This window comes from Geotrypetes seraphini, chromosome 15, assembly GCF_902459505.1.
Source record: "Geotrypetes seraphini chromosome 15, aGeoSer1.1, whole genome shotgun sequence".
Classification (NCBI taxonomy): Eukaryota; Metazoa; Chordata; class Amphibia; order Gymnophiona; family Dermophiidae; genus Geotrypetes; species Geotrypetes seraphini.
This window is the reverse complement of record NC_047098.1, coordinates 3032405-3058339: the sequence shown is the minus strand read 5'-3', so window position 1 is coordinate 3058339 and position 25935 is coordinate 3032405. Positions and strand designations below refer to the sequence as shown.

Genomic DNA, 25935 nt, shown 5'->3' with positions numbered 1-25935 from the left:
ACTCTCTGTCTTCCCCATTTTCCTTCAGCGTGACATGACTGCAGTGAAAAAAAGAAAAGGGGACATGACTTGATATATACCACCTTTCTGTGGTTACAATCAAAGCGGTTTACATATTATATACAGAAACTTCTTTGTTCCTGAGACAATGGTGGGTTAAGTGACTTGCCCAGAGTCACTGAGAGCTCCAGTGGGCATTAAATCCAGAACGCAGCTGCCAAATTGATTTTTGCTAAAAACAAATACGATCCATTGCTGAGGGCACTGTATTGGAGGGTTCAGTTTAAATGTGCTAATGTTGTTTTTAAGAGTTTATATGGGATTTTTTCCCCCACTTTTTTCTCTTTCTTTTAACTCTTATCAATTCCGGTCTACTAGGAATATACATAAATTCAAATTAATATTCCCTTCTATTAGAGGGATTCAACCTTTAGGCAGGCTCTCACACTGTTTGGCATTTACTATGGTGAAAATCTGGAATGATCTCCCTTCAGATATTAGAACTCTCTCTTCGCTGACTTGCTTTAGAAAAACCCTGAAAACGTATCTGTTTAAGAAATTTCTAACTGATATCTGAAGAAATTTCTAGTTGTTGACTGAATGTTGATATTTACTGACTTTCTCCTGTTCATTAATGTCTCCTTAAGTTAAGTTTTGTTAAGCGGTTCGAGTCCCTCAGGGGAATGACCCGGTATATAAGACCAAAGATTGGATTGGATTCTTAGGCCATTGCACTAATCACTAAACTACTCTGCCACTCACATAGATGGGCTCCTTTTGACATTTAAGCTCATTGCTCTAATTTGTTTCTGTATTGTGTGATTAGCACAACCTAGTTTTGTGTGTGTGTGTTTTGTTTGTTACTCCTTAATAATTAATAAAACACATTGAATGGGAAACCCCTGACCCTTGCAGCATTCTCTTCTGAGCCAATTACATAACCAAAGTGGTAGTTTCTCCGTTCCTAGTGGGTTCATAATCTTACCTAGTGCTAGACTTACAAGGAGCCACAGAGCATTTGAACCCAATCCCCTGGTTCTCAGCTTCTCTTAGATGCCTTTTTCCGCTAAAATTGATGAATTTTCCAAGAGCCCTGCTACTCCTTCTATGGTATTTTCTGGAGGATCATATGTAATTTTTATTAAATGACTATTTTACTATGTATTTGTTTTATTTTTTCATTATTTTAACACTGTGTATGTAAACCATGTAAACCGTTTAGTTTTAGACGGTATCTAAATTTTAAAAATAAATAAATATACTGACCATCAGGCTGCTGCTCGACAGTAAACTAAATAATTCAATAAAACACCATCAAGGCATAACGAACCAAACCCATGTAGCAATGTGGCATCTAGCCCCAGTTTGTGCTCTATCTTCAGCTGAGCTCGTTGTAGGCATTGGTGGCAACGTCGTCTTAGCCATAGCATGACTTATTGCTACTGATGGATAAATTTTCCCCAGTGATGTGGGCTTTGGTGTGTTGTCTGTCAATTGACAGGATCATAATACAAGTTGGTGATGCAGATGTTCCCACATCACTCTTTCATTTGCTGTGTTGTCAGGTGCCCAGATGACTATAATGAGTCAGGCTTGTGCTGAGAGGTGTCACATAATGAGACTGGTAGACAGACGGTGGGCAGGAATTGCCAAGGGCGTGGGCACACAGAAGATTATTGGCAGGGTTCACCTAGGTAAGTGAAACATGTCGTTCATATGACTTTACCTGTGGCTTCAAGGTAACTGAATAATCTGTGAGTCTCTTGACCCCCCCCCCCCCGCCCCCCACCCCAGTAATTCTTGTTCCCATTGATCTGGCCAGAGGTCTTTGTACCTGCAAAGCTCTCTGGTTCTGCTTCATGTCCAAGGAAGCAATTCTGACATTATGAACAGGTCTGTTTTTCAGATGGTCTCCAATGATTGTTCAGAAAGTATATTTGTCTGCAAATGTATCATCCCTGTTAATAGTTGATCTCCTGAAACTAGGACCTGTGTAACAGTGTTTTATCACTAGACACATTTTGCTATAGACAATATATGCTGTAGTGAATACAATTCTGTCAAAAGAACTTTTATTTTCTAGGGGAGTGGGCGACGAGATGGCAGATGAAGTTTAATGTAGAAAAATGTAAAGTCTTGCACGTAGGAAACAGAAACCCGAGGTATAGCTACACGATGGGAGGGCTGTCATTGAGTGAGAGTACCCAAGAAATGAGTGAGAGTACCCAAGAAAGTGACTTGAGGGTAATAGTGGACAAGACAATGAAGCCGTCGGCACAGTGCGCTAAGAATGCTAGGTATAATCAAGAAGGGTATTACAACCAGAACGAAAGAAGTTATCCTGCCGTTGTATCAGGCGATGGTGCGCCCGCATCTGGAGTACTGTATATGAAACCGAGATAACATGACTCAGGCCCATATTCTCTAAATGGCACCATACCAAAATGAATGTATTGTTTTCTATATTGTACTGATGTTTCGCTGTGATGGCTTTTTTTGTTTGTTATAAATAAACAATTACAAAAAAAAAACCAAAATGGTACTTAAAATCATTTTCAAGGTGCCTAAAAACCCAGAAGTGGCATTAAGCACCATCAAGCACCTACGTAGGTAGGTGCCAGAGAGGTAGAAACATAGAAAAAAGCAGCAGAAAAGGGCTATAGCCCACCAAGTCTGCCCATTCCAAGTATCCCCTCCCCTGAATTTACTCCCTTGAAATCTCTGGCCTACCTTTACCAGAGGTACAGTTCTCGAAACAGCACTGTTGCATGATTAACATGCGATCAACAGCCGCTGACAATCTGGACCTAAGTGTATGTAAAAAAGATTTTAAAGGAAAAGATGTTTTCTTTAAAGGCCATCAGAAGCAACACTGAGTCTTCACTACTAGCTTCCTGATCGGCCAATTATCGTTATTCATAACTTACATTAACTTCTTAAAAAAGTAGAAATAACAAAACTTATCTTTGAATTAATTCAGCTTAATTCACTCATAAAGCCGTTGTGGCATGTTTTGCAATACTCTGCTTCAGGGCATGGCTTCTACAATATAAAGATTAGAAAATAGAAATGTCTAACAAACAAAAATCATTCCCATAAAATGTAAAACAGCAACACTCGCATATTGGTGTCCAATAGGAAGTTTTAAACTAGTCATTATAGCTGCAATAGGGCTATTCAGTGTTCCTCCGCTTCTAAATCACATTTCACATACATCAATTACGTGGAGATGTCTTGATAGTCAGTGACTCCAATCAAGCTTTATATTTAATCCATTTCTCTATATACAAAGATTTCTCCAGATATGGCATTACAAATAATGCGAAACGGAGATCTTCCGTCATACCAGTGGAGGAAAGCCGGGCAATACACAACACACAAGCTAAGTACCATACAGCATTACGGTATATTAAGAATGAAATTAAGACTCAATAAGTGGGCTTAAGAATAAAATAAAATAATAATAAAATACACACATTGCTTATATAGCGGAGAAGACGTTTATCAATGATGGGCCATCTGTAAGCCAAGTAACTAAGATTGGCTATGGGCACTTGAGATATATAGTCTTCACCTCTGTTTATGACTAAGTTGGGATCTTCTTGATCTTTAGTTGGCCTTGAGTAGTTCTACTGTTGATTGGACATAATTCTTACTTACAGATTACAGTTTTCATCTACCAGTTATTCAATTTTTGAGAATCAGAAGACTCTGTTCACATTTAGAAGATTTTAAATGTCTCGCTAAACTAATGTATTATAAATTTTGGGAGTATGGGTTTCCTGAGGCAATTTTGAAGAAAGCATATTTGCAAGCCCGTTTTGCAAATCATGAGCTATTGTTGCAATATCAAAGAAAATCTTAAGATGATAGAGGCAGTATTTTCCTTTTCATCTAAAGCCGCCAAATTAATATCTTATTTGTAAACACTGGTCTATTTGATCTGACGATGATGTGCTGAGGACTTTTCTGATATTTGCTTATCATAGAGGAAGAACTATTGGAGAAATTTTGACAAACCAAAGGCCAGGCTATGCTTCAAATAGAGACTCCATTGATTAGGCATGCCAGGTATGGAATTGCTAGTGGTGTAACTCTACTATTGAAGGACCGACCTGGTACCTCTCTTCATTTAACCGTACTTTAGAGACTCCATTGATTGGACACGTCAGGAGTGGAACCTGCCAGTGGTGTAACTCTACTATTGAAGGACCAGCCTGATACCTCTCTTCACTTAACCGTACTTTAGAGACTCCATTGATTGGACACGCCAGGAGTGGTACCTGCCAGTGGTGTAACTCTACTATTGAAGGACCAGCCTGATACCTCTCTTCACTTAACCGTACTTTAGAGACTCCTTTGATTGGACACGCCAGGAGTGGTACCTGCCAGTGGTGTAACTCTACTATTGAAGGACCAGCCTGATACCTCTCTTCACTTAACCGTACTTTAGAGACTCCATTGATTGGACATGCCAGGAGTGGTACCTGCCAGTGGTGTAACTCTACTATTGAAGGACCAGCCTGATACCTCTCTTCACTTAACCGTACTTTAGAGACTCCTTTGATTGGACACGCCAGGAGTGGTACCTGCCAGTGGTGTAACTCTACTATTGAAGGACCAACCTGGTATCTCTCTGCACTTAACCATACTTTGTTTTTCAAGAACAAATACAACATGTCTGTCTAAGTGTGTGATTTATTCCATTGATGTAGTTGTGGTAAACTATATAGGCAGATCTATGTGTTCTATATGTACTCAACTGGAGCATAAATCAAGATTGAAAAATCATATCATAATGGCACTTTGGGAAGAGATAAACTACTCAATTTTATTTTAAATTACAAAGGACAGCAATGGATATTTGAGGTACAAGCTTTAACGCCAAACTGATTAAATATGAAGCTTGATTGGATGTCACTGACTGTCAGACATCGCCATGTAATTGATGTATATGAAATGTGATTTAGAGGTGGAGGAATGCTGTAGAGCCATATTGCAGCTATAATGAATAGTGTTTTTGTTTGTTGGACATTTCTATTTTCTTTTCTTTATATTGTAGAAGCCATGCCCTGAAGCAGAGTATTGCAAAACATGCATGTCAGCAACGGCTTTATGAGAGAATATTTAGGAATCAACCTGAATTAATTCAAAGATAAGTTTTGTTATTCAGTTTTCTATACTGTTCTCCCAGGGGAGCTCAGAATTTATTCAGGTATGCAAGCATGTTTCCCTGTGCTGGTGGGCTCACAATCTATCTAATGTACCTGGGGCAGTGGGGGGCTTAAGTGACTTGCCCAGGGTCACAAGGAGCAGTGGAGGTTTGAACCCACAACCTCAGGGTGCTGAAGCTGTAGCTTTAACCACTGCGCCATACTCTCGCCTCTGTAAGTTATGATTGACATAAAATTATGAAATGGAATATTGATAATGATAATTGGCCAATGAGGACACTTGTGACAAAGACTCAGTGTAAATTGCTCTTTGATCCTGAGTGTCACTTCTGATAGCCTTTAAAGAAAACATCTTTTCCTTTAAAATCTTTTTTTTTTTTTTAATGCTGAGTTTGACTCTGGTGCTTGCGATTTGATGAGAATTTGTTAATAACCAGAGCTAAAACTTGAGATTGAGTTTATAGATATTTAAGAGTGTATAGCAGTAGGTGAGTGTAAATTACGCCTCAGGGGGTGCAGAACTCTCTCGCTCAAAAGACTGACTTAGCAAGAACAATTGTCTCTTTCATAGTTTTTTCTGAACTTGCTCCTCCTTCTCCAAGTTTTTTACCATAGACACAGACTGGGAAACAATGTTTAGTGAATTGGCCCCTAAGCTTGTGTTTGGCTCCTCTGTTGTGTAGCTGTTCTATGGTCCTGGCCCTTAAACATTTTCCAAAGTGGCTGTTTTGGCCCTGGGCTGGTAAAGGTTTGGCCATCCCTGCTCTAGAGGGCTTGTACCACCTCCGTTCCTCGCTGTGTCTATGTCCAGACTCTCCTCTCCTGTGGAATTCCTAAACTCTTCTCCTGCTGCTTTGCTGTGTGTATGTTACCTTCAGCTGGTTTGGGTTTTCTGTTACTTAGTGACTTTTCCCAGATCAGCTTTGTGCCGTTGGTCCTCCTTGTTACCCTGTGTCTGATGATTCTCCTGTGTGGGGGGGGTGTTCTGCTTTAGCTCAGGTTCAGATTGAAGGGGACTTCCTGCCATGTTCCTTCTCAATCCTGGAGGAGCAACCCATGGACATGCTTCTGGGACTGGACATGCTCAAACGGCATCAGGTAATAGGCCCTATCTATCTGATTACACATTCGTGTCTGCTAACAGAAGATTCCAGGTGTACAATAGCTCATCTCATTTTTATTGTGAGCCTGACTAGCTATATCTCAACAATAAAAACTCAGAACCAACTTGTGTCTTTGCAGGATAGAAAAGATTTGAGATGCACCTAATTAAGCCTAAAATGAAAATATTTCTATGGAACTGAGGGGGATTGGGAATGGTACAGAGACATTGGTCGCTGCTGTCATCTAAGATGCAGGAGCCACATGTACCAGGGTCCCCGGAGAGAAATCCCTCCCTATCTTAAAAAGAAACCAAAAATTGTGTGGAATGTTTCTGAATGCCTTCCAATTGAAATAGGGAAGTATTGCCTGTTCAGCAGCAAGTTGTGAAGAAATGGATTTTCCTTAGCATCCCTTTAAACTGCTCCAGACTGCTGGGTTATGCACGCCCACCAGCAGGTGGAGACAGAAAAATTTCTGACACTTGAGTACACCTATAAGTAGCCTCTGTAGTTCTCAGAGTATCAGCATTTTCCCAGTTTCTGCAGGTGATGGATGTAAGCCTGTGCAATCTGGTTAGGTTAGGCCCCAGGGAATTTTTATTTTTATTTTTTTTTACATCTTTGTTCCTTTTCTTTTTAAAAAAATATATATTATTATGATTATTTCACTGTTGGTGCTGGTTATGTTTCCTCTATCTTCTGACTGGCAGGGGCTGAGGCCTACAGGGTTCTCTTTTGCCTTGGAGGGTTCTCCCCCCTTATACACTTTTTTTTGCCTTCTAACTGTACTGTCCATGGGTGTTGGTGTTCCTCAATGCCTCATTCCCCAGTGTAGGGAAAACCTGTTCTCTTTGTGGCCTTAATGGCGATGGTGGAAAATGCAAAGGTGTCTAGATTTTATGGCTGTAGAAGGGACCTGAGATTGGTAGTGATAGAGGCCCGGGTTCAGTCAAGGCCAGTCTTGGCTCTCCTGTATATGTTTCCACCTGTTGGGGTGGGTCATTCAGAAGATCAAGTTTCACTGCAGCCCAGTTGTTCTGATAGCTCCAGATTGGCTGGTATGGTGATTTGGTTTGCTTGGTATCAGGAGTCCATGTGGCTTTGGTGTCCAAGGATCTTTTAATGCAGTGCCCAGTCAACGTGGCAGATCTATCTCCATTTTGTCTTACATCTGACTCTTGAAAAGGTTTGGTCTTGGCATTAAGGGTTCTCAGACAGGGTGATTTTGACATTGCCGAACTCTCAGACGTGGTGGACTTCATTAGCTTATATTTATGGTGTGGCGGATCTTTGGTGCAAAGATCTAAGGTTCAGCATCTGCGCTCTTCTCTGAGAGATATTTTGGAGCTTTTGCAGAATGTTTTGGATTGGGGCTTTGTGTGTCAGGTGGATGTCCTTCATTTTCTTAGAGTTAGGCTTCTGCATCATCCTTAGTGTCATTTGGTTCCATTGTGGGACCTGAATTGGTATTATTGGCACTGTGAAAGCTCTCTTTGAGCTAGTTTCTTAAGTGTATATTAAGAATCTGATACCAAAGACAGTGTTCCGGTTGGCTGTTATCGACCCTGGTGGATCTGGGAACTTTAGGCCTTGTTGTACAGGATGCTTTTTCTGGTGTTCCCTCCTTTCTTTTCAAGATGGTTTCAGTTTATTTATGTTAATCAGGTGCTGGTGCTGCTGGTTCTAGGGAGGGGGCCTAGAGGTCTGCATTGGCTGGATATTAGGAGGGGTTGTGTGAGTATGTTCGCAGAACAGAGGTGTTTCATTGGTCAGATGTTTGTTCATTTTGTTGGGTGATTGCAGACGAGGAGCAGTAAAGTCCAAGGTGTGACTATTGCTTGTTGGCCGAAGGAAGCAATCCTGAAGGTGCTGGAGGTCCTGAAAGCTCACTCCACTAGGGGTCAAACGGCCTCATGGGTAGGAAGCAGTTGGGTTCAACCACAGGATATCTGTAGGACAGTGGTCTGGTCATCTTTGCATTCTTTTGTGAAGTGTTACAGACTGGATATTCAGGCTAGGTAGGAAGCAATCTTTTGTGCATGTGTTTTGTCTGTAGGGGTCATGAGGGCTCAGGTACTTCTGGAGGAATGCTAAGGAAGGAGCAGTTCAGAATCTGCCCTGTTTCAGAGAGAGTTAGGGCTTTGGTGGTTTGCTGACAGATGTGTAGGTTCTGGTTTAACATCACTGCATGCAAGGAGAGTCATGTTTGTATTGTTTTTTGGGCACCTTATTTTTAGTGTGAGATTCCTGAATCAGCTGTGTTAGGGGGGGGAGAGAGAGAACTTGCCAGGGTTGTCACAAAATACTCAGGACTGCACAAGTTACTTACAGATATACTCAGGTGTCAGACATTTTCTCAGTTTGTACCTGCTGGTAGGAGTGCTCATAACCCAGCCTTCTGGACTGGTTTGGGGCAGAACCTGGAGAGTTTGGGTTCGTTTGTTTTTCTTGTCCTTTTTTGACACTGCCTAAACGTCTACATTTCTAGAAGAGCCAACAGGTTTAGTGTTTTTCACACATCTTACCTCATCTGGGCCTCCAATTATCACATGTGTGACCATTTCTGAGAAAAGGTGACTAAAGTTACCAGAAATTTAAAAAAAATGAGGTTTGAAAGAATCCTATTAGTACAAACAGTTTGTAATACAACAGTCCAAACTGCATTCTTTTATTTAAAAAGAAAAAGTTACAGACGTTCAAACATGTAACTTTTGCAGGTTGCTTATGGACCCAGGACTACTTTAGTCACTTTTTTCTAGAGACAGTCTTTACATAGTTGGGTGATAATTTCTTTTTTTCTCTCTTCCCCTAGTCCAAATACTAGAAATAGTTGCATGCATTCTTCTGGTATAGAAAAGTGTAAAGCACTTTGGGACTCTGTCTTGCATTGAGGTGATGGGTTGCTGATACATTGATAGTTTAATTTCTTTCCTGATCCTTGCTATTTACTCTGGACTCTTTCCCTTTTTAGCTGTATGATCCTTTCCTTTCCCTCCGAGATCCTCTGTGCTTTTCCCATGCTTTCATGAATTCAGATTCAGTCCTTGTCTCAGTCATCTCCACTGGGTGGCCTGTTCCTCACATTTACTACCTTTCCTTAAGCTTATTCTCGAGTCTGTTGTGTAAAGCATTTACATGCTACCAGGGACTGGGGTGGACGGGGAGAGGGTATGCTCACTCCTGGCTGGACAAGTTTGTTTGATTGATGCTCTTCTGACTCCTCCCCTTTTAGTGTTCTATCGATCTCAAGAAGAATGTGCTTATGATTGGCACAACGGGTACAAAAACCACCTTCCTTCCAGAGGGAGAGCTTCCCGAGTGTGCCAAGCTGGCCTATGGCCCAGGGCGGGAAGATATGCAGCCGGAGGACATTGCAGATCAAGAGCTGGCTGAAGTTCTACAGAAATCGGCACAGGAAGCAGGTACTGGGCACGCAAGTGTAAGAAGAGTGTCACTAACTGGATGCAGCGCATGGACACACTTGAAACTAATTTTATTTAATTCAGTTAAACTAAAATCTGACCAGACCTGATTGTTCTGTAGTACTGTAATTCCGCTTTTGCATAATACCCAGGAACCAGTTCTTCTTGACATCAGATTGCAGACCTCAGTGCTCAGACTGCAAAATTGCTGCCTCTGCCCCCATCTGTAGCTTATCAATGCTGTAGGCAGCACAGCCTCTTTCACTACCGAGAGTGCTGGTTAATTTGAGAAGCTTCCTCAGATTATAGTCATAAGAACATAATTGCCGGGCTGGGACAACAGTGGCCAACCCAGGTCACCAATACCTCTGAACTGCTAGCAGGTTTGCTTTCTGAGCTCAGAGGCTAATTTCCTTGTTGGGAAGCGATTCAGTTCAGTGACAGCCGCTGGAACTGCTGCTGATACAGAAACTGTTTTGGTATTCTAGAGCCTGTCTCTGCTGTCATCTGTCCATTGGACCGAAATGAATCTTGCTTTGAGCCCATTATCTAATTAATAGGTGACATAGTGGTGTTTTGTCTGGCTGGTATTCCTCTAAACCTCAGGTTGTATTTCATGGCTTGATTATATTTCTGTTGGACTTAATCCTGGTTCTACTTTTCTCTTGCTTAATCTCATTTATTATGGTCTGTTTGTAATCTTAGAGCCCTGTTCTATACTTTAAACTGTGCCCATGTTTGTATGTGATATTAATACTCTAAATTTCAGGTTGTGTTAGAACAAATGTGTCAACAGCACCACAACAGGCAGATTAAAAGGAGCAGAAACTCCTCCTTAGGAGAAACCAAGAATAGCCAGGTGACTGGCACGGCAGCCTTCCAGGAGGATCCAAGTTTGATTGCTGGATGAAGTCTTCCATTTGCTGAGGAGCTGTGGAGGCAGCATTCCCAGCCTTTGAAGGAAGCAATTTTCAGCCATTCTTCAGTAGTGACAAGTAGCAGGCTCTGAAGATGACCACAATCGCAGTGTCTGGCTCATGGCCAAAGAAGGCCACTGCAGTGGCTGACGGAGGTGGAGGTTTTGAAAAGGGAAGAAATGCCCTGGGTAGCTAGGCTTTATTGTGCCAGGTCTCAACTCCGGTTTCAGTTGACCTCAAAGCTCAAAGGAGCAGGAGGAAACTGCCGAGCCTGAAAGACAAAGAATGAGAAAATGGTGAAAGGGAAGTGCCGTTGCTGAGAGCTTGGTTGTGATTTCCAAGTGCGCACAGCTGGCAGTAATGCTCACCCTTCGTCCCTGAAAGTGGTTTAAGATACTCCCTGATCCCCTGAGAATATTCATGCTAGGATGGGAGTTGCAGAAGTTGATTGGTTCTCATTAGCTATAATGCAGCAAGTGACAATATATGCAGTCACGAAATCACAACTTTTTTTCCCTGTTTAATCATTCTTTTCTAGCATATTGTGGTGCATACTCTGTTAAGAATGTGTGTTCAGTACACTCCTGCTGCTTTGAAATCCACAAGCCCTCTCCTGGGAGAGATTGTATTGTAACTCTGGCATGCTGCTTGCGTTGAATTCCTAACCCAGGTTTGCTGATTGTGTTTTATTTCCTAATTCAAACAGAAGATGAGAAGCCTTGATGCATGTAGTGTGTGCTTGCTGCCGCTGGAGTGGGCCACAGACCAGGTATTTACAGTCAGCAGTTCAGCAGTGGGGGAGTTCCTCTCCTTAGAACACTTGCAGTACCCAGTCCTTGCAGACAGGTGTCGCTCTCTCACCAGTATGCACCACTGCTTGTTAAGGGAATACACTTGATTGTGGAATAAGAGTATTAAAAGATAATTATAGTCAGTTTTTATAGTAATTAAATTCAGTTTTGGGCACTTTGAATACAGTTTAAGATAACGGTACATCCCAACACAGGATATATGAGGGCAGCAGATGGATATTAGAGTGATTAGAAGCCTTCCTAATATGATAAGCTGCTCTAGATTAATTTTCTCTATTGATTACTAGCTTCAGTAATGATTAATATATAAATTAACTTTTTGTCTCTTCATCTTTCCTTAGACCCTGCTCTTTTTGTTTTGTGGGGTATGAGTTATGAGTTAGGGAGTAACACAAAGAGGGCCAGATGCATGTTTGAAGCAGAGTAAATGACAAAGGCCTGCGGGTCAGTTGGGTTTCCAATTCTGATGCAGATCATCCTTTCTGAACCTCTGCAAGAGAAGAAATTCCACAGAAAACCACTTGTGCCGAAAGCAGCATGGGACTCTTCCCAAAATGTGATAAATTTATTCATAGAGGTCAAAACCTGCAGCTTTTTGCATTTGTAACAAAATCTGGCCTAGAATGATTGTAGCAGGTTTCTGGGTCTTGCCGTGGCTGTGTAGAAAGAACGTGGCAAGACCCGGAAACCTGCTACAATCATACTGCCAGCCACAGAAGCCGAAGAGAACATCTGGCCTAGAATGTCCATGTGGGAGGAAGAGAAGGAACTTCAGAGCTAGGGCAGGTGGAGAGAGCTGGGATTTGCAAGAAAGTTTGGATGTGTTGAAGATCTTCTCATTCCTTGTCTGGGGTTTCAGTGTTCATGTTTGGGTAATTGACATGCGCACCCAAAGTGTGGAATGTTGCAGGGCTTTGCCACAACCTTAAGACTTGGCTTCTCCTATTCAGAGATATCTGAGGACCCCATTATAGGCCCCAGGGTTAGTTGCCTATTTTAGCCAATAACATAACATAAAACTTTATTTATAGCCCATTGAGCCTTACAGTTCCCAGCGGTGTACAAAACAGCAAAAATAAAATACAAATCTAACACTGATTACCCAGAAATTTAGTAAATAAAACTATTTTTAACATGCGCCTAAAAATTTAAATAAGAAAATGCATTGTTTAAAACTCATTGAGCTATTTGATGAGAAAGCATACAACTCAAAAATTTCTTGTATGTATTACCTTTCAGTGATACAAAAGCAGAACAAGTCGTTCTTCTCAAACTCCGGGTTGCTGAATTAAAACCAAAATGTTCTGCCAAATAACTAGGCCAAAGACCACTAAGAGATTTATAACAAAAACATCCTAATTTAAAAATGATCCTAGCCTGAATGGGTAACCAATGAAGTTGAAAATAATAAGATGTTCCAGTGCAATAACCCTGTCCTGGAGGACCACCAGGCCAATCGGGTTTTCAGGCTAGCCCTAATGAATATGCATATGAGAGTTTTGCATATAATGGAAGTGACAGGCATACAAATCTGTTCCATGCATATTAGGGCTAGCCTGAAAACCCGATTGGCCTGGTGGTCCTCCAGGACAGGGTTGGGAACCACTGTTCTAGACCATAAGGTTATTTTCCCTTGCTTACATGTGTTGCATAAGAGAACTATAAGTTTTTCACTCCGCCTCTAGGCAAGCTTAGCTCCTCCCATCAGTTTCACTTCTGCATGTGGTTGCAGTGTGTTGTTCTGCTCTCTCCAATTTATTATTTTTAATTTGATATAGTTTCGTGTTGCCTGCTTGAGAATTCAGACTTCGGTCTGTATCTGACAGGTCGATCCATGATCCCGCGGAGTACCTGTCAGCCAGTCTGCTAGTGTTCCTTGGATGTCAAGGCCGTACCTGACCTTAACTCACTCTCTGTTCAGCGGGGATCGAGCGCAGATGGTTCAGCCTGCTTGGGCTCAGTGTTCCGCAGCGTACAGGCTGTGTTTTTCTGCCTCCGCCTGTTTCTATGCGCAGCCGGTAGTCCGCAGGGGTGGAGTTTGACTGGCAGCTCGAAGATCAGCTTGAAGACAGCTTTTCCAGGAGTTTGGCAGTGAATTCTCACTCTGACTCTTAAGAGGGGCTGGAGAGCAAAAGCAACTCTGTGTCCAGTACTGAGTAAAGAGGAGCTGACAAGCTCCAACAATGATTTTCAAACTTTAATTTTGAGGGATTTTTGTAAGTTTCTAGTGATCCTTTGTGTTCCCTACCTGAAAAATCCATGTATTGCAATTTCTAAGTGAATTCTCACTCTGGCTCTTAATCGGGGCTATAGAGCGGAGCTCTGTGATCAGCGTTTGTGAGTTGATAGGCTTCAATAACGATTTCTAAAACTTAATTTTGAGGGGTTTTTCTGTGTTCCCTCACCTGAAAAATGCTGTTTTGGGAATTATTTTAATGTTGGGAAGTGCCGTTTTTAGTGCATTTTGGTGCAAATTTGGGTCCAGCGGCTCTCTTGGATTTTCAGCAATTTTTTTTTTTCAGCTTCTCCCTGTTTCTTTAAAATTAGGATTTTTGCCAAGAAAACTGCTGGAATAGGGTCCTGAGGGTCTCCTAGCTTGCATTCATGCCAAATTTGTGCAAATTTGCCGCAGTTTGCGTGTTTTTGCGTAGCGCAGTGGAGAGGGGCAGTAACTACTGGTTCAGCCTCCCCCTCACAGAAGCAGGTGAATACACACTCAGCTAACCTGTCGGGGCGGTTGTTTTTTGCTTTCGGGGCTTGATTCTGTGGCGGCGGCAGCCAGCCGCAAGATGGACCCTCTGCAGCCTAAAGTGTGTAAGTTTTGGTCATCTGAGGTAACTCTATGCCCCAGGGTCCAGATACCTTCTCAGGGTGCGTGAGATTTTTTGTGCTCCGAGTTACCAGCCGAGGATCCGGCTGCTGGCTGTTTTGTCCCCCCTGCACAATCTCTGCCAGACATTTCTTCCTCAGGACTTTGTTGAAGCTTGGTGTTCCCACTTCTATGGCCATGATTTCCAGGCGGTTCGGTAGAGCCATTTCATAAACCTACATTGTTGCAGGGAATGAGTCACCTGTTTCTATTCGGGCACATTTTGCCAGGAGTGTGGCTTTATCGTGGTTCGAAGCTAAATCTTTTCCTCCTGAGGAGTTTTGCAGGGTGAGATGTGGTTGTTTCTTTCCACATTTGCTAAATTCTACAGAATGGATGGTACTGCCTGTTAGAACTCGACTTTCAGGTTCTCGTTCTTGAAGGCCAGTGCAGCAAGCCCACCCTGACTAATTGGGGGACTGCTTTTGTACGCCCCTATGATCTAGAATGTCTCACCTATTGCACTGGAAAAGGCGATTATGTACTTACCCTGGTAAGCTCTTTTCCAGTAGATAGGTGAGACATTCTAGACACCCGCCCTGTCCTTGCTGTGCCTGCTTGCAGAGTTCAGTCAGATGTCTTGTCTCCCTATTCTTCTCCTATCTGTTTTATGGTGATCGTTTAGCCCTTTGGGGCTATGGAGAGTTTTGTGAATATGTTCTCCCATGTTCTGGGAGTACTTCCTGAGCTTCTTTAAAGTCTATGTTGACAGTGGATAATGCTGTTACTTGTTTTGAGCAGAACTCTTGTTTAGCCTGTCATTACAGGTGCCTCTACTTTACAGATGGTAGTGCCTCTTTATTCTTGGGTACGGACTGATAGGAGGAGCTATGCTTGCCTGTGATGTAACCTAGAGGCGTGGTGAAAAACTTATAGTTCTCTTCTGCAACATATGCGAGTAAGGAAATAACGCTATAGTCTAGAATGTCTCACCTATGCTTACATAATCACCTTTTACATGATCAAACTTTCATAAATAAAAATGCAATCTTATAGCTGTATTTTGAATCGGTCTTAATCTTGTTAGCAGTTCATATCTAATATTACAATAATCTAAAAATGGGAAGAATCAAAGACTGAACCAGAAATCGAAAAGCCGGCTCTTCAAAATAGGATCTAATAGATTGCAACCTCCAAAGAACAAAAAAGCTCTTTTGAACCACTGATTCTACCTGATCTCCTATAGTTAGATGTAATTCTAATGGTAGGAAGTATCTGATACAATTCACCATTCAGTAAATAAACTCTCTATTAAGCACTTAGTAGGGGTGGCATAAAAGAATTGGTTTTCTTAGGATTAAGAACTGATTTGAATTCCTTTGTCCAGTTTTCAGCTCTAGACATAACCTGGATAATTAACATACCTTGATCTTTTGTCAGTAGGTACTAGAATTGTAATGTCATGAGCATCTGTATTTTAGGACAGCTAATGATTTCCCTCAGAATCAGCAAGACACCTCCGTAGAGGGATGAATGGAATTTCTTAAGAGTTAGGAGACCAGATCTTTCCGAACATTAGGTTCACAAATCATTTCAGTACCAGCCAATTAGCTGAAACCAGAGCTTCACAGCTCATCTTTCTGAGTCACAGCCTTTCTGTTCCAGGTCAATATTACTGTAGAGCACAGGGGATGCACCTGAACCTCAACAAGAAAGCCTGGTAGAGATGGCCTGGTGTTAAAGGAACCTGGATACAACTTTTTGTTTTCTTCAATGGATCTTCAAAATCTTTCTGCACTTTTATTTTTTAAACACTATTAAATATCTCAAAAGCAAATTACATCACTTTTCCACATAATCACCCTGTTGCCTGACTGACTAGTCACACGACATTCTATGACACACCCTCTTACCATTTTTTCCGCCCCAACCATTTCCCATGAAAATATGAAAGTGCAAAACCTTTTTGAAGAACCCTCAAAAGAAAATGATGGCAGATAAAGACCATATGCCTATCTAGTCTGCACATCCACACCAACTACAATCCCATCCTCTCCTTCAAAGATGGCCCAGGCTTGTACTGATCTTTCTTGAATTTAGAGATTAAGTAATGAAGCAACAAATCTTCCAAAGAATAGACCTAGAGGCTATGAAATGAAGCTACAAGAAGGGAAACTGAAAAGCAACATCAGGAGCTACTTTTTCACGGAAAGATTGGTGGATATCCTGAAATGCCCTCCCAGTGGAGGTAGTGAGGACAAAAACAGGATGGGATTCAGAAAGACATGGGATGGACTTGAAGCAAAACTTAAATTACTTCCAAAAAAGGCATTGTGGCTGGGGGCAGTGGCAGGTACAGTGCTTTTTTAAAATAGATGAAAAGTATAGTCTGTTGGAAATATGGATACAAGATGAATAATTTTACGTATGCTATGTTATTGATTAATACTATATGTTTTGAATTTTTTATATGCATTTTGTAACCTACTTAGGTTTTAAGTGGGATATAAGTCTGATAAATAAACAAAGGCATAGAGGATGTAACCTGCATATAGCAGCAGACACAATCATGTGATGGCTCCGGTTAATCGTGTCTGATTCACACAAAGATAGGTGGCTGAAATGTAGCCTACATTTCAGCCGCCTGTCTTTGCTGGGAGATCCTGAAACTAAACTGCAACTTGCCTTCAGCTGATTGTGGCAGGGTATCCCTCCTGATTTCAGGTTTAGGAGTGGACATCCCTCCTGCCAATGGGGGGTAGTCTTCTGCTTGCTGCAGTTAGCTGTGCTGATTATGGCAGAGGAATTTCTCCCAATCAACTGAGCTGGCAAGACTCTCCGAAGCCGCAGTTTTAACAAGTCTTGCTTGCTGAGCTGATTGAGGATTCCCTTGCCACGATCAGCTGATGGCAAGCTGCAGCCTAGTTTCAGGATCCTCTGGCAAAGATAGGCTGCTGAAAAGTGGGTCAGGGTTTTCCTTTCCTTTGAGTGAATCGTGCCTACGTAGGTGCTTTAGGTTGCCTAACTCCACTTCCTGCATTGGCCACGCCTACATAGGCACAAGTCCAGCACCTCAAAGTTTTTTTGCCATTTCTAACGGCTTTTTTCAATTGGGCGTCGGTTTTAGAATTTTCCCCTAACTGCCTTATTGGGGAAAGAGGAAAGGGGATGAACTAGCAATACTTCTATGGTTACAGTCAAAGCAATGAAACATTAAGTGACTTGCTCAGAGTCACAGGGTGGTGCAGTGGGAATTGAAGCCAATTCCCCAGGATCTCAGGCCACTCCACCTTCACATTGGGCAGACTAGATGGCCCATGCTGGGTTTTATCTTTGCTTGTTACAATGATATTGTCCTCATCACGCATCCACAAGCCTATCCATATCTGTAGATTGAGCCTCTTCCCTTACTCTTTCATCCTGGGACCTCTTCTTCCTCCTATATGGTTTATACCTTGGAGGTATTGAAATATCTCTGTAGAGTTAGGGCAGATCTAATTCTGCTGTAGTTAATATACTGTATATTTAGTACTTGATCTTTGCATTCTTTGACAGCAGCATTTTTATTTTCAAAAACAAATTGTGATTGACCAAAAAGAAATCTGCAGCGCCCTAAATATTTCCTCAATATCATTATAACATAACAAGGTAAAAGGTTTTTGACTGTAGCAATCTGATTTCATTGATTCTTAAACCACTCTTAGGACTCTTGATGCAGTCAAACACAAAGGAAGCTGGTTTGCTGAGGATGTTTCACATCTTGTCCTCTTGTCTTCTCAAACAGGTGGAAGAATCAGTTTACTTGAATGGTATAGACCAGTGTTCTTCAACCGTCGGTCCGTGGCCCGATGAGCTGTGTATCCGCGTGTCTTCCTCCCTCCTGTTCAGCAGCCGATGTTTTGCTTTCCTCTTTCCCCCCCCCCCCCCCCCCCCTGGAATAGCAGTGGCTCTCTATCCCAGCCTCCAGACTAACAGTAGCTTCTTCCCCTCCCAGCAGCTCTCGGTATTCTAACTTGCCTTTAAAGTCAGCACAGTGATTCACTTAGGCAGCCTTGGGGCTTTTGCTGAGTCACGGCCCACCTCTGATGATGCAACTTCCTCTTTCCTCAGAGGCGGGCGTGACCTATCAAAGGACCCAAGACTGCCTAAGTGAATCACTGCACTGACGCTACTGACACTGCTGCAGGAAGTTAAAACATTGAGCTGCTGCTAGTCCAGGTAAGGGAAGGTGCTGAGTGGGATAGAGCAGTGGTTCCTAACCCTGTCCTGGAGGACCACCAGGCCAGTCGGGTTTTTGAGATAGCCCTAATGAATATGCATGAGAGAGATTTGCATATAATGGAAGTATCAGGCATGCAAATCTTCCCCATGCATATTCATTAGGGCTATCCCGAAAACCCGAATGGCCTGGTGGTCCTCTAGGACAGGGTTGAGAACCATTGGGCTAGAAAGGTGCCTGGCAGCAATGCTCTTGGGCATGTTTTGGGAATGGCCTTGCCTCACTGGGGAGTCATTTCTGTTTCTTACGGTGTCGCTCTTTTTCTTTTCTCTACTGCATGGGGGGGGTTCTTTTTTTTATATACATATTATTCTTTATTGGGTTTCAAACCTTCAACAGTGCAATACAACAAATAATGATACAATAACAGCACATTCAACTTTCACATGTACATAATCAACCATTGTTCCCATCCACCCACCCAGTAATTATTCAATAAAACACCAAAACATACATTACCATAAAAACCTTACCCTATTCTCAATAATGATATCCCAAATGTAAATGTTTAAAAATCAATTTGTGACATAAATACTCCCTCCCATCCTTCCCTGGATATGTACCACAATCAACAAAAACTAACTCATAGTCAATTCAATGAGGTAACATAAGATGCCAGTGGGCCCCATATCAATTTATGTATATTACATGCCCCAGATTCTCAGCATTTATTCTTTCAAGACTATAACTAGAGCAAAGACTTGCCCACCAGACCGAAAAATTTAAACGATCACAGTGAAGGAAAAGACATGATCAGAATATGCTGTTCCTGTAATGGTTTTGATCAGCTTTGTTCAAATATACACTTTCACAGTATCAGAAAATATCATGTGTCAGTGGACAGTGGCTGCCTCAGTTTAAATGAACCGATCAATCGAAGATAAGTTGAAATTTTCTCCTATCTTTTTTGCACAAACAGCACTGCCTAAAGCTTTTATATCTAGGGAGTGTGAATGGAGGTTTTTTGCCAGTGAGGTTATCGTCTAACCACCTTGGACCACCATTGTGGTGGTGGGAGGGCTCCAGTCTGAGGCTTTTTTCCTCCATTTTTTTGAAACTCCTTTCATTTAAACTGACACATGATATTTTCTGATACTGTGAAAGTGTATATTTGAACATTGTTGAATTTTCACATATCCGAGTTGATTTTGCTATAAATCATGGTTTTGATTAGCTGACTTACACCACTATCATCTTGGAAAGTGTGCCAGCTTTTGTCTCATTTCACTTCTTAACATTATTCTGCTAATGCTCAGTTTTAAGAACTCACTTGCTGATGTGAGAGAATATTTTCTTTCATTCTGGCCACCGAAAGAGGAGAGATGCAGGTGTTGTCCATGAGAAATTTGCAAGGCCAGGAAATTGGTTCATCTTAAATCCCTGACTACAAATGAAGATGAATAATCCTTAAATTATTAATGGTCTATACTAATTTTATATATTGTTATGGTTATGATTATATTTTATACTTTAGTCAATGTAATTCTAATAATAGGTAGCATACAACCAGCTAATACATAAGTAATAACTACCCGTAACTTAAGAAAACATGATGAAATAGATCAAGTGGAATTGAGGACAGAAGAAGGGATTAGACCATAGAAAGAGTGACAGATGCATAGAAAGGCATCAGTGGAGATAATGGAGTTAAGAAAGTACAAAGATCCCAAATTAAGATCAGACTTGGTGTATGGTTTTACACCAAGACTTTAAATTGGGCAAACTAGATGGACTTTGAGAGCCTTATCTTCCACCATTTCTAAGTTACTGGGGTCCCAAAGTAACTCAAGACTCTGAAAATAAAGTCAAATAACTAACCATGATTATTTCAACATATATTGATCCAACCTAAATGTTTGTTTCCTCTTGTCCCTATGTCTTTTAGGAAGCAGAGATAAAGAAACTACCTCACTGGAAATGCCATCGCAAACAACTACTGGTGGATTGAACAGGTCAGCTGCTCCATCAGGACTAGGTTTTGAGATCTGTAACCCCCCAGGTCATTTGCTAGATCGTTCCGTCTCTGCCCCTGCATCAGTTTGTCCACAAAAGTCCAGTTTATCAGAGAATATTGAACCTGTTGGGTCTCTGAGCCCCACAGAATGTCTGGCTTCCCGAGAGAAGGAGAAACAGAAACTTCCTCTGCAGGATCCTTCTGAGCATACTTCAGTAGACGATGCCTCCTTTGTCCAAACAGGAACAGCCACCTTTTGTAGCCCAATCATTGCTTCACAGAGTATATCTGAAGAACCAATCAGTGTAGAAGATGCTCACAATTGTGAACCTCGTACAAGTGGAACACAAGTAAGTTCTTCTGTTGCAGCTGCCAGTATGCCAACAGTGGTTCTAGGTGAAGAACATTCAAGTTGCGAGCATGTAGAATTAAACCCAGTGGATAACCTTTCCTTAGGTCTTCAACTGCCTCAAGAACCACTACATAAACAGCCTGTACAACAATTTGAATCGACTGAGAGAAAGCATCCTGGTACACCTGGAGGCCTTGAGTTCTATGATGAAGAGAATCATGACAGCCAAGAATCCTTTGTTAATTTATTAAATGATAGCACGCAGGTGAATGTGAAGAAGATAGACCTTTCACCTCTGGAGAAATGTACCCCACCATTAGCAACTTTCAGTAAAGATACGGAAATGATTATGGATATAGATAGAAATGAGGATCCTTTAACAGCTCTGCTTGATTTGGCAGTTGAGCAGAACCCTAAGAACAATTGTGTCGTTGCTGTAAACCCAGATTGCTCTGAGATGGAAATATTGGAAACTGACATTTCTTTGTCTGAAGTTATGAGCCAGGAGATTTCCACTGACTGCTTAATACAATCAGAAAATAACATTACAATGACAGAAGCTTCTAGGCTCCCATCTGAAAATCATCATTCCCTATTTTCAACATCATCTGATATTCTTCCACTTACACAGGATCCAGTAGAGGAACCAGGATTATCCTTAGCAGCGGCTTTGAAGGAACTTCACAAACTTTTGATCGTAAGTTGTTCAGGAGCCTCAACCACCGTTTCTGAAGAAGACTTAAGTCTACCAAACAGAGATCTTGATGATCAATCTAAAAGCTTACAGTTTACTAAGGAAAATGTTAAAAATGCACTTTTAAATGTGGATCCTAATATCTTAAATTCAAAAGCATCCTTGCTTGAAGAGGTATCAGAACCTGAGTGTTCCCATGACAGATTGAGACATGATGATACTGAGGAGCTGGGGCATAGCCAACCATCAGTTGCAGAAGGAACATGCAAGATGTCAGGATTGGAATATCAGTACAGCGCCACAGTTTCACATCTCACCGAATCATCTGCTCATCAGAACCTTCTACCTGACTCTAATAAATCCTCAACCAGTGACCCTTGTCCACTTGAGCAGGTTTCAGAGCAGAATGAAGTGTCGGCATCTGAGATTACATTAAACAAAAATTTTCTGCCTCAGGGCGTTCAGAATGCTGAAACACAATCAACCGAGACAGTTGATTCTGCTTTCCAACTAGTAACATTGAGACCTGTACTTGAAGAGCCACAGGATTTAGCTGTCAACCAACCAGGACTGAGTTTGGAAGTGCCGTCATCTATATTCCCTGTCACAGCTATCCATCGGATCCTGAATGCTGGTTTTAGTTTGCAGGAGGCTCTCGGAGCATTGCAAGAAGCTGATGGAAATGTAGATCTTGCTCTGCTTGCTTTGCTAGCAAAGAATATTGTGGTCCCTACATGATCCAGGTTGACGAGGTCTCCTCTTAGCAAGGAGAAACAGATTGTTTCGTTTTGGTTTTCAATTTTGGCCAAATTTTATCCATATCTGTGTGATACTTATGTGTGTATTGTCCTTGTCTGTGTAGGATCTTTTAAAAAACATCTAGGCCTTTTCTGAAGTTGGACTTTTAATTTTTGTAAAGCATGAACTGGAACAAAAAGTGAATATGTTTAAAATGACATTATGTAACCAGCTGAGATTTCATGGAAAGTAAAAGCCATTGAAAGTCAGCCATCAGTACACTAAAAGGAGACAGACTGTGTGTACCAAGCCCAACATGTCAAAATGCTTCTGGGAAGGGAAGAAAGGAAGGAGACATCACCTGGAAATGTGTTGGTCACAGAGCCAAAACTGACTGTCCACAGAGAGAAACCTTTTTCATATCTTGAAGTCAGTGAGCTGCCAGTTTCTGCACTTGTCATACAAGGTGGAACATTTTAAATTAAATGATATTAAGGTCAGATTTGCTAGTTTCTCCAGAAATGAAAAAGTGAACTTCCTTTGTATATTTAGCCCTAAATCTCTCTTGACTTTTGAACTGTCTAGAACAGTGATTCCCAACCCTGTGCCAATCGGGTTTTCAGGCTAGCCCTAATGAATATGCATGAGAGAGATTTGCATATGATGGAAGTGATAGGCATGCAAATTTGCTTCATGCATATTCATTAGGGCTAGCCTGAAAACCCAATTGGCCTGGTGTTCCTCCAGGACAGGGTTGGGAACCACTGGTCTAGAAAATGCTTTAGATTGTTTTTTAATTTTTTTTTTCTCTTGGAAGCATCTCACAGGAGCCTTGCACAAAGAAAGGCTGCCTTTTCAGGGCAGAAAATGTATTTATTTGTTAAAATTTAAGTTTGAATGTTTGATCTCTGTCTGTCAAATCTCCCAGGCTTCTGAATGGGGAGGGCAGATGATTTGGATGTGGAACTCCCCACTCCCACAACAGCAGCTTTTGATTGAGCTGGATTTATCAGAAATTGTGACTATGTTGGTGACTTTGCTTGTTATTACATTTTTTTTCTATACCGCCTATTAGCAAAACCAACTAAGCAGTTTACAATTTGCAAAATACAACATTATAGAAAGACTATAGTCTTTTAGAAAAAGGAAGGAATAAAAGGATAGGGGAAAGGGTCAATGTTCTGTTCGATGCAGGCTTCCTTCTGCCTTTGATTGTCTGATGGGGGTTCCCGTGTTTGTTTACTGACCTAGCCTAGCCATTGCAGAGTTAGTCGTTTGCAGTAGTTAATGGGATAGGCTATAATCACTGTCTTCAGTGGGTTTCCATCATTTGCTAGAGTGAAGATGAAATTGGAAATGATTAAGGTCATTTTGAGACGATGGATGAACATTTGCAGAATAGGAGCATTTTTGGACCGTCTAATTTCTGCATCGTGCATTGATCAGTGTTTACAATAGCCTGTTCCGTATCCACCGTTGTTAGCAGCATCTCAGAATATGGTGACCTCAGTTTGATGGTGTGCCAGAATATCTTTGGCATCTTTTATCTTGCAAACAATTATAAATAGCTTAAAAGAGTATCTAAAGGTAATTACTTTAGGCGAATCAGGTAGAGAAATAGAAGGAAAAGCTTTAAACTCGATGTCTGCTGAAAGTTTGTACTGTTCCCATGAAGAAAAATGTTTCCCAAGTCAGTCCTGGAGTAGCCTCTTGCCAGTCAGGTTTTCAAGACATTCACAATGAATATGTGTAGCCTGACTGGCAAAGGTGAACGCCAGGACCAACTTGGCAAATGCTACTTTAGAACTTAGTTTTCCCTTGTTAAAGATGAATAGGTGATATTTCAGCCTACCAAAATTCTTGAGAGGATTTGGTTCATATGCTGAAGAGGAGTGCCTTGTGCTTTATAGAGGTTGGCAGGATTTGCCATCTCTTGCACCTCTGCTAGGAGTTTGAATATTCTTGCCAGGGTTTGGTGCAGTTACAGTACCCATAATATTTACTCAGCCCCAGTTCCATGAGAGTAGTGCTTCCCCGCCAGACGCAGGCCTGGCTTGATTGAGAAGCTGGCGTTTTGGTACTGGAAGCCTCAGGCTCTGCCCACAGACATCCACTGTGTACACGGCACTGCTTTAGCTTGAGGTGCTGGTATTTTACTTGAAAGATTTTAAACGTTACAGGGTGTTCTGCTTTGCTCTCTTACCCAGACTCTGAACTGAACTTTGGCGGTAGGTGCATTAGTCAATGGTTTGCTCCTATTTTCTGCTTTTGATGACAAATTGTTAATTGGGGCTCAGATAAGGCAAGTGCCACTTCATGATATGCTGGTTAATAAACAACCCCCCCCCCCTTATCCAATAGTATTCAGCAAGGGATTGCAGCTGTTTGGTGAATAACCTCTGTATGTACCAAATAGTAAAATGACTACAAATAAAGTGTTCCACTCTGCGTGTGTGTGTCTGTATCGCTCTCCTGCACTATTCCTCTTCTACGAGACTTGACCACCTTTGTCATAATCCTACTTTACCACAATGAGCTACTGTAGAGCAGGACCAAACTCTGGATCTTCGGTTTCTACTGAAACTGAATCTGTGCTTTGAAATTGGCCACTTGGTTTTAGCAGAAACGGAAAGCCCCCCCTCCTGAGTTGACACCCCCCCCCCCCCCATTCTCTATCCTGTCCATAATTTTAACTTGATATACAAGCAAGGTCTTGCAATACAAGTACATGCAGTGTACACACATCACAACTAAGCCGATGGGTCTTCTCTCTCTGACGCTGCAAGAGTGTAGTGACTGTACACGTCACATCATCGCAACTGAGCCCATGGTTCTTCTCTCTCTAATGCTACAGGAGTGTAGTGACTGTTCTAAACAAGCAAAATCTTGCAATACGAGTACATACAGTATACACACGTCACATCATCACAACTGAGCCGATGGTTCTCTCTCTGATGCTACAAACCACAGAATGCTTCAATATTCCTCTGTTACCTCAGCACTCTGCTTCTTTAAAGAATGATATCACAATAAACCCAATAACTAACAGAATAAAAATAGGGTTAATCAATGTTCGCTCTCTCAAAACTAAATACCACTTAATCAAAGACCTCATTACTCAACTTTCCTATGATGTACTATGCTTAGTGGAAACATGGCTCACTGAAGGGGAAGAAGCTTATCAGTCAGTCCAATCTTGAAAAATTTAAAGATCACTCCAATTTGTACAAAGAGAAAATAAACCAAGCTAAAATGAAATACTACTCAAGTCAAATTTTGAAAGCCAAAAATGTTTCTATGCTTTATGCTATTTTAAAGTCAGTTACTCCCACATTTAAAAAACAAGTTCAATCTTCCGACTCTTTGCCTACAGCCCAAGAACTGGCAACTTATTTTATAGAGAAGGTCAACAATATTAGGGAAAACTTAACCACGAATCAGCATCCTATTCCTGTTCAGGAGCAGATGGAGCCAAGACTATCACTATCTTCAAAATGTGCACAATTCAATCTCCCTAATCTTAGAGAGCTCAAATCTCTTATTAAGACTATTAATACCAAAGGTACGCAATCTGAATCAATCCCTCCCTTTATTCTTAAGCGGTACTTTGCAACTTTTGGTCCCTCAATACTTGCTTTAATTAATGAAAGTTTACAACAAAGCTTCATGCCTGTAGCATGG

The 25935-nt window shown here is 41.5% G+C and overlaps 1 protein-coding gene across 3 annotated transcripts in view; it reads left to right on the top strand.

The window, feature by feature from the left end:
• Positions 1-24897, top strand: part of DDI2 (DNA damage inducible 1 homolog 2) — a 41905-nt gene extending 17008 nt beyond the window's left edge. For 2 of the 3 annotated variants that reach the window (XM_033921539.1, XM_033921538.1), the window contains 4 exons: positions 1566-1694; positions 6169-6272; positions 9510-9699; positions 20402-24897. In XM_033921539.1, coding sequence (XP_033777430.1) covers positions 1566-1694; positions 6169-6272; positions 9510-9699; positions 20402-22254 — 2276 coding nt within the window. In that variant the 3' untranslated portion in view covers positions 22255-24897. Of the gene's footprint in view, positions 1-1565; positions 1695-6168; positions 6273-9509; positions 9700-11322; positions 11386-20401 lie in introns of all 3 variants that reach the window. The other variant, XM_033921540.1, reaches the window with a different exon arrangement.
• Positions 24898-25935: the final 1038 nt, after the last annotated feature.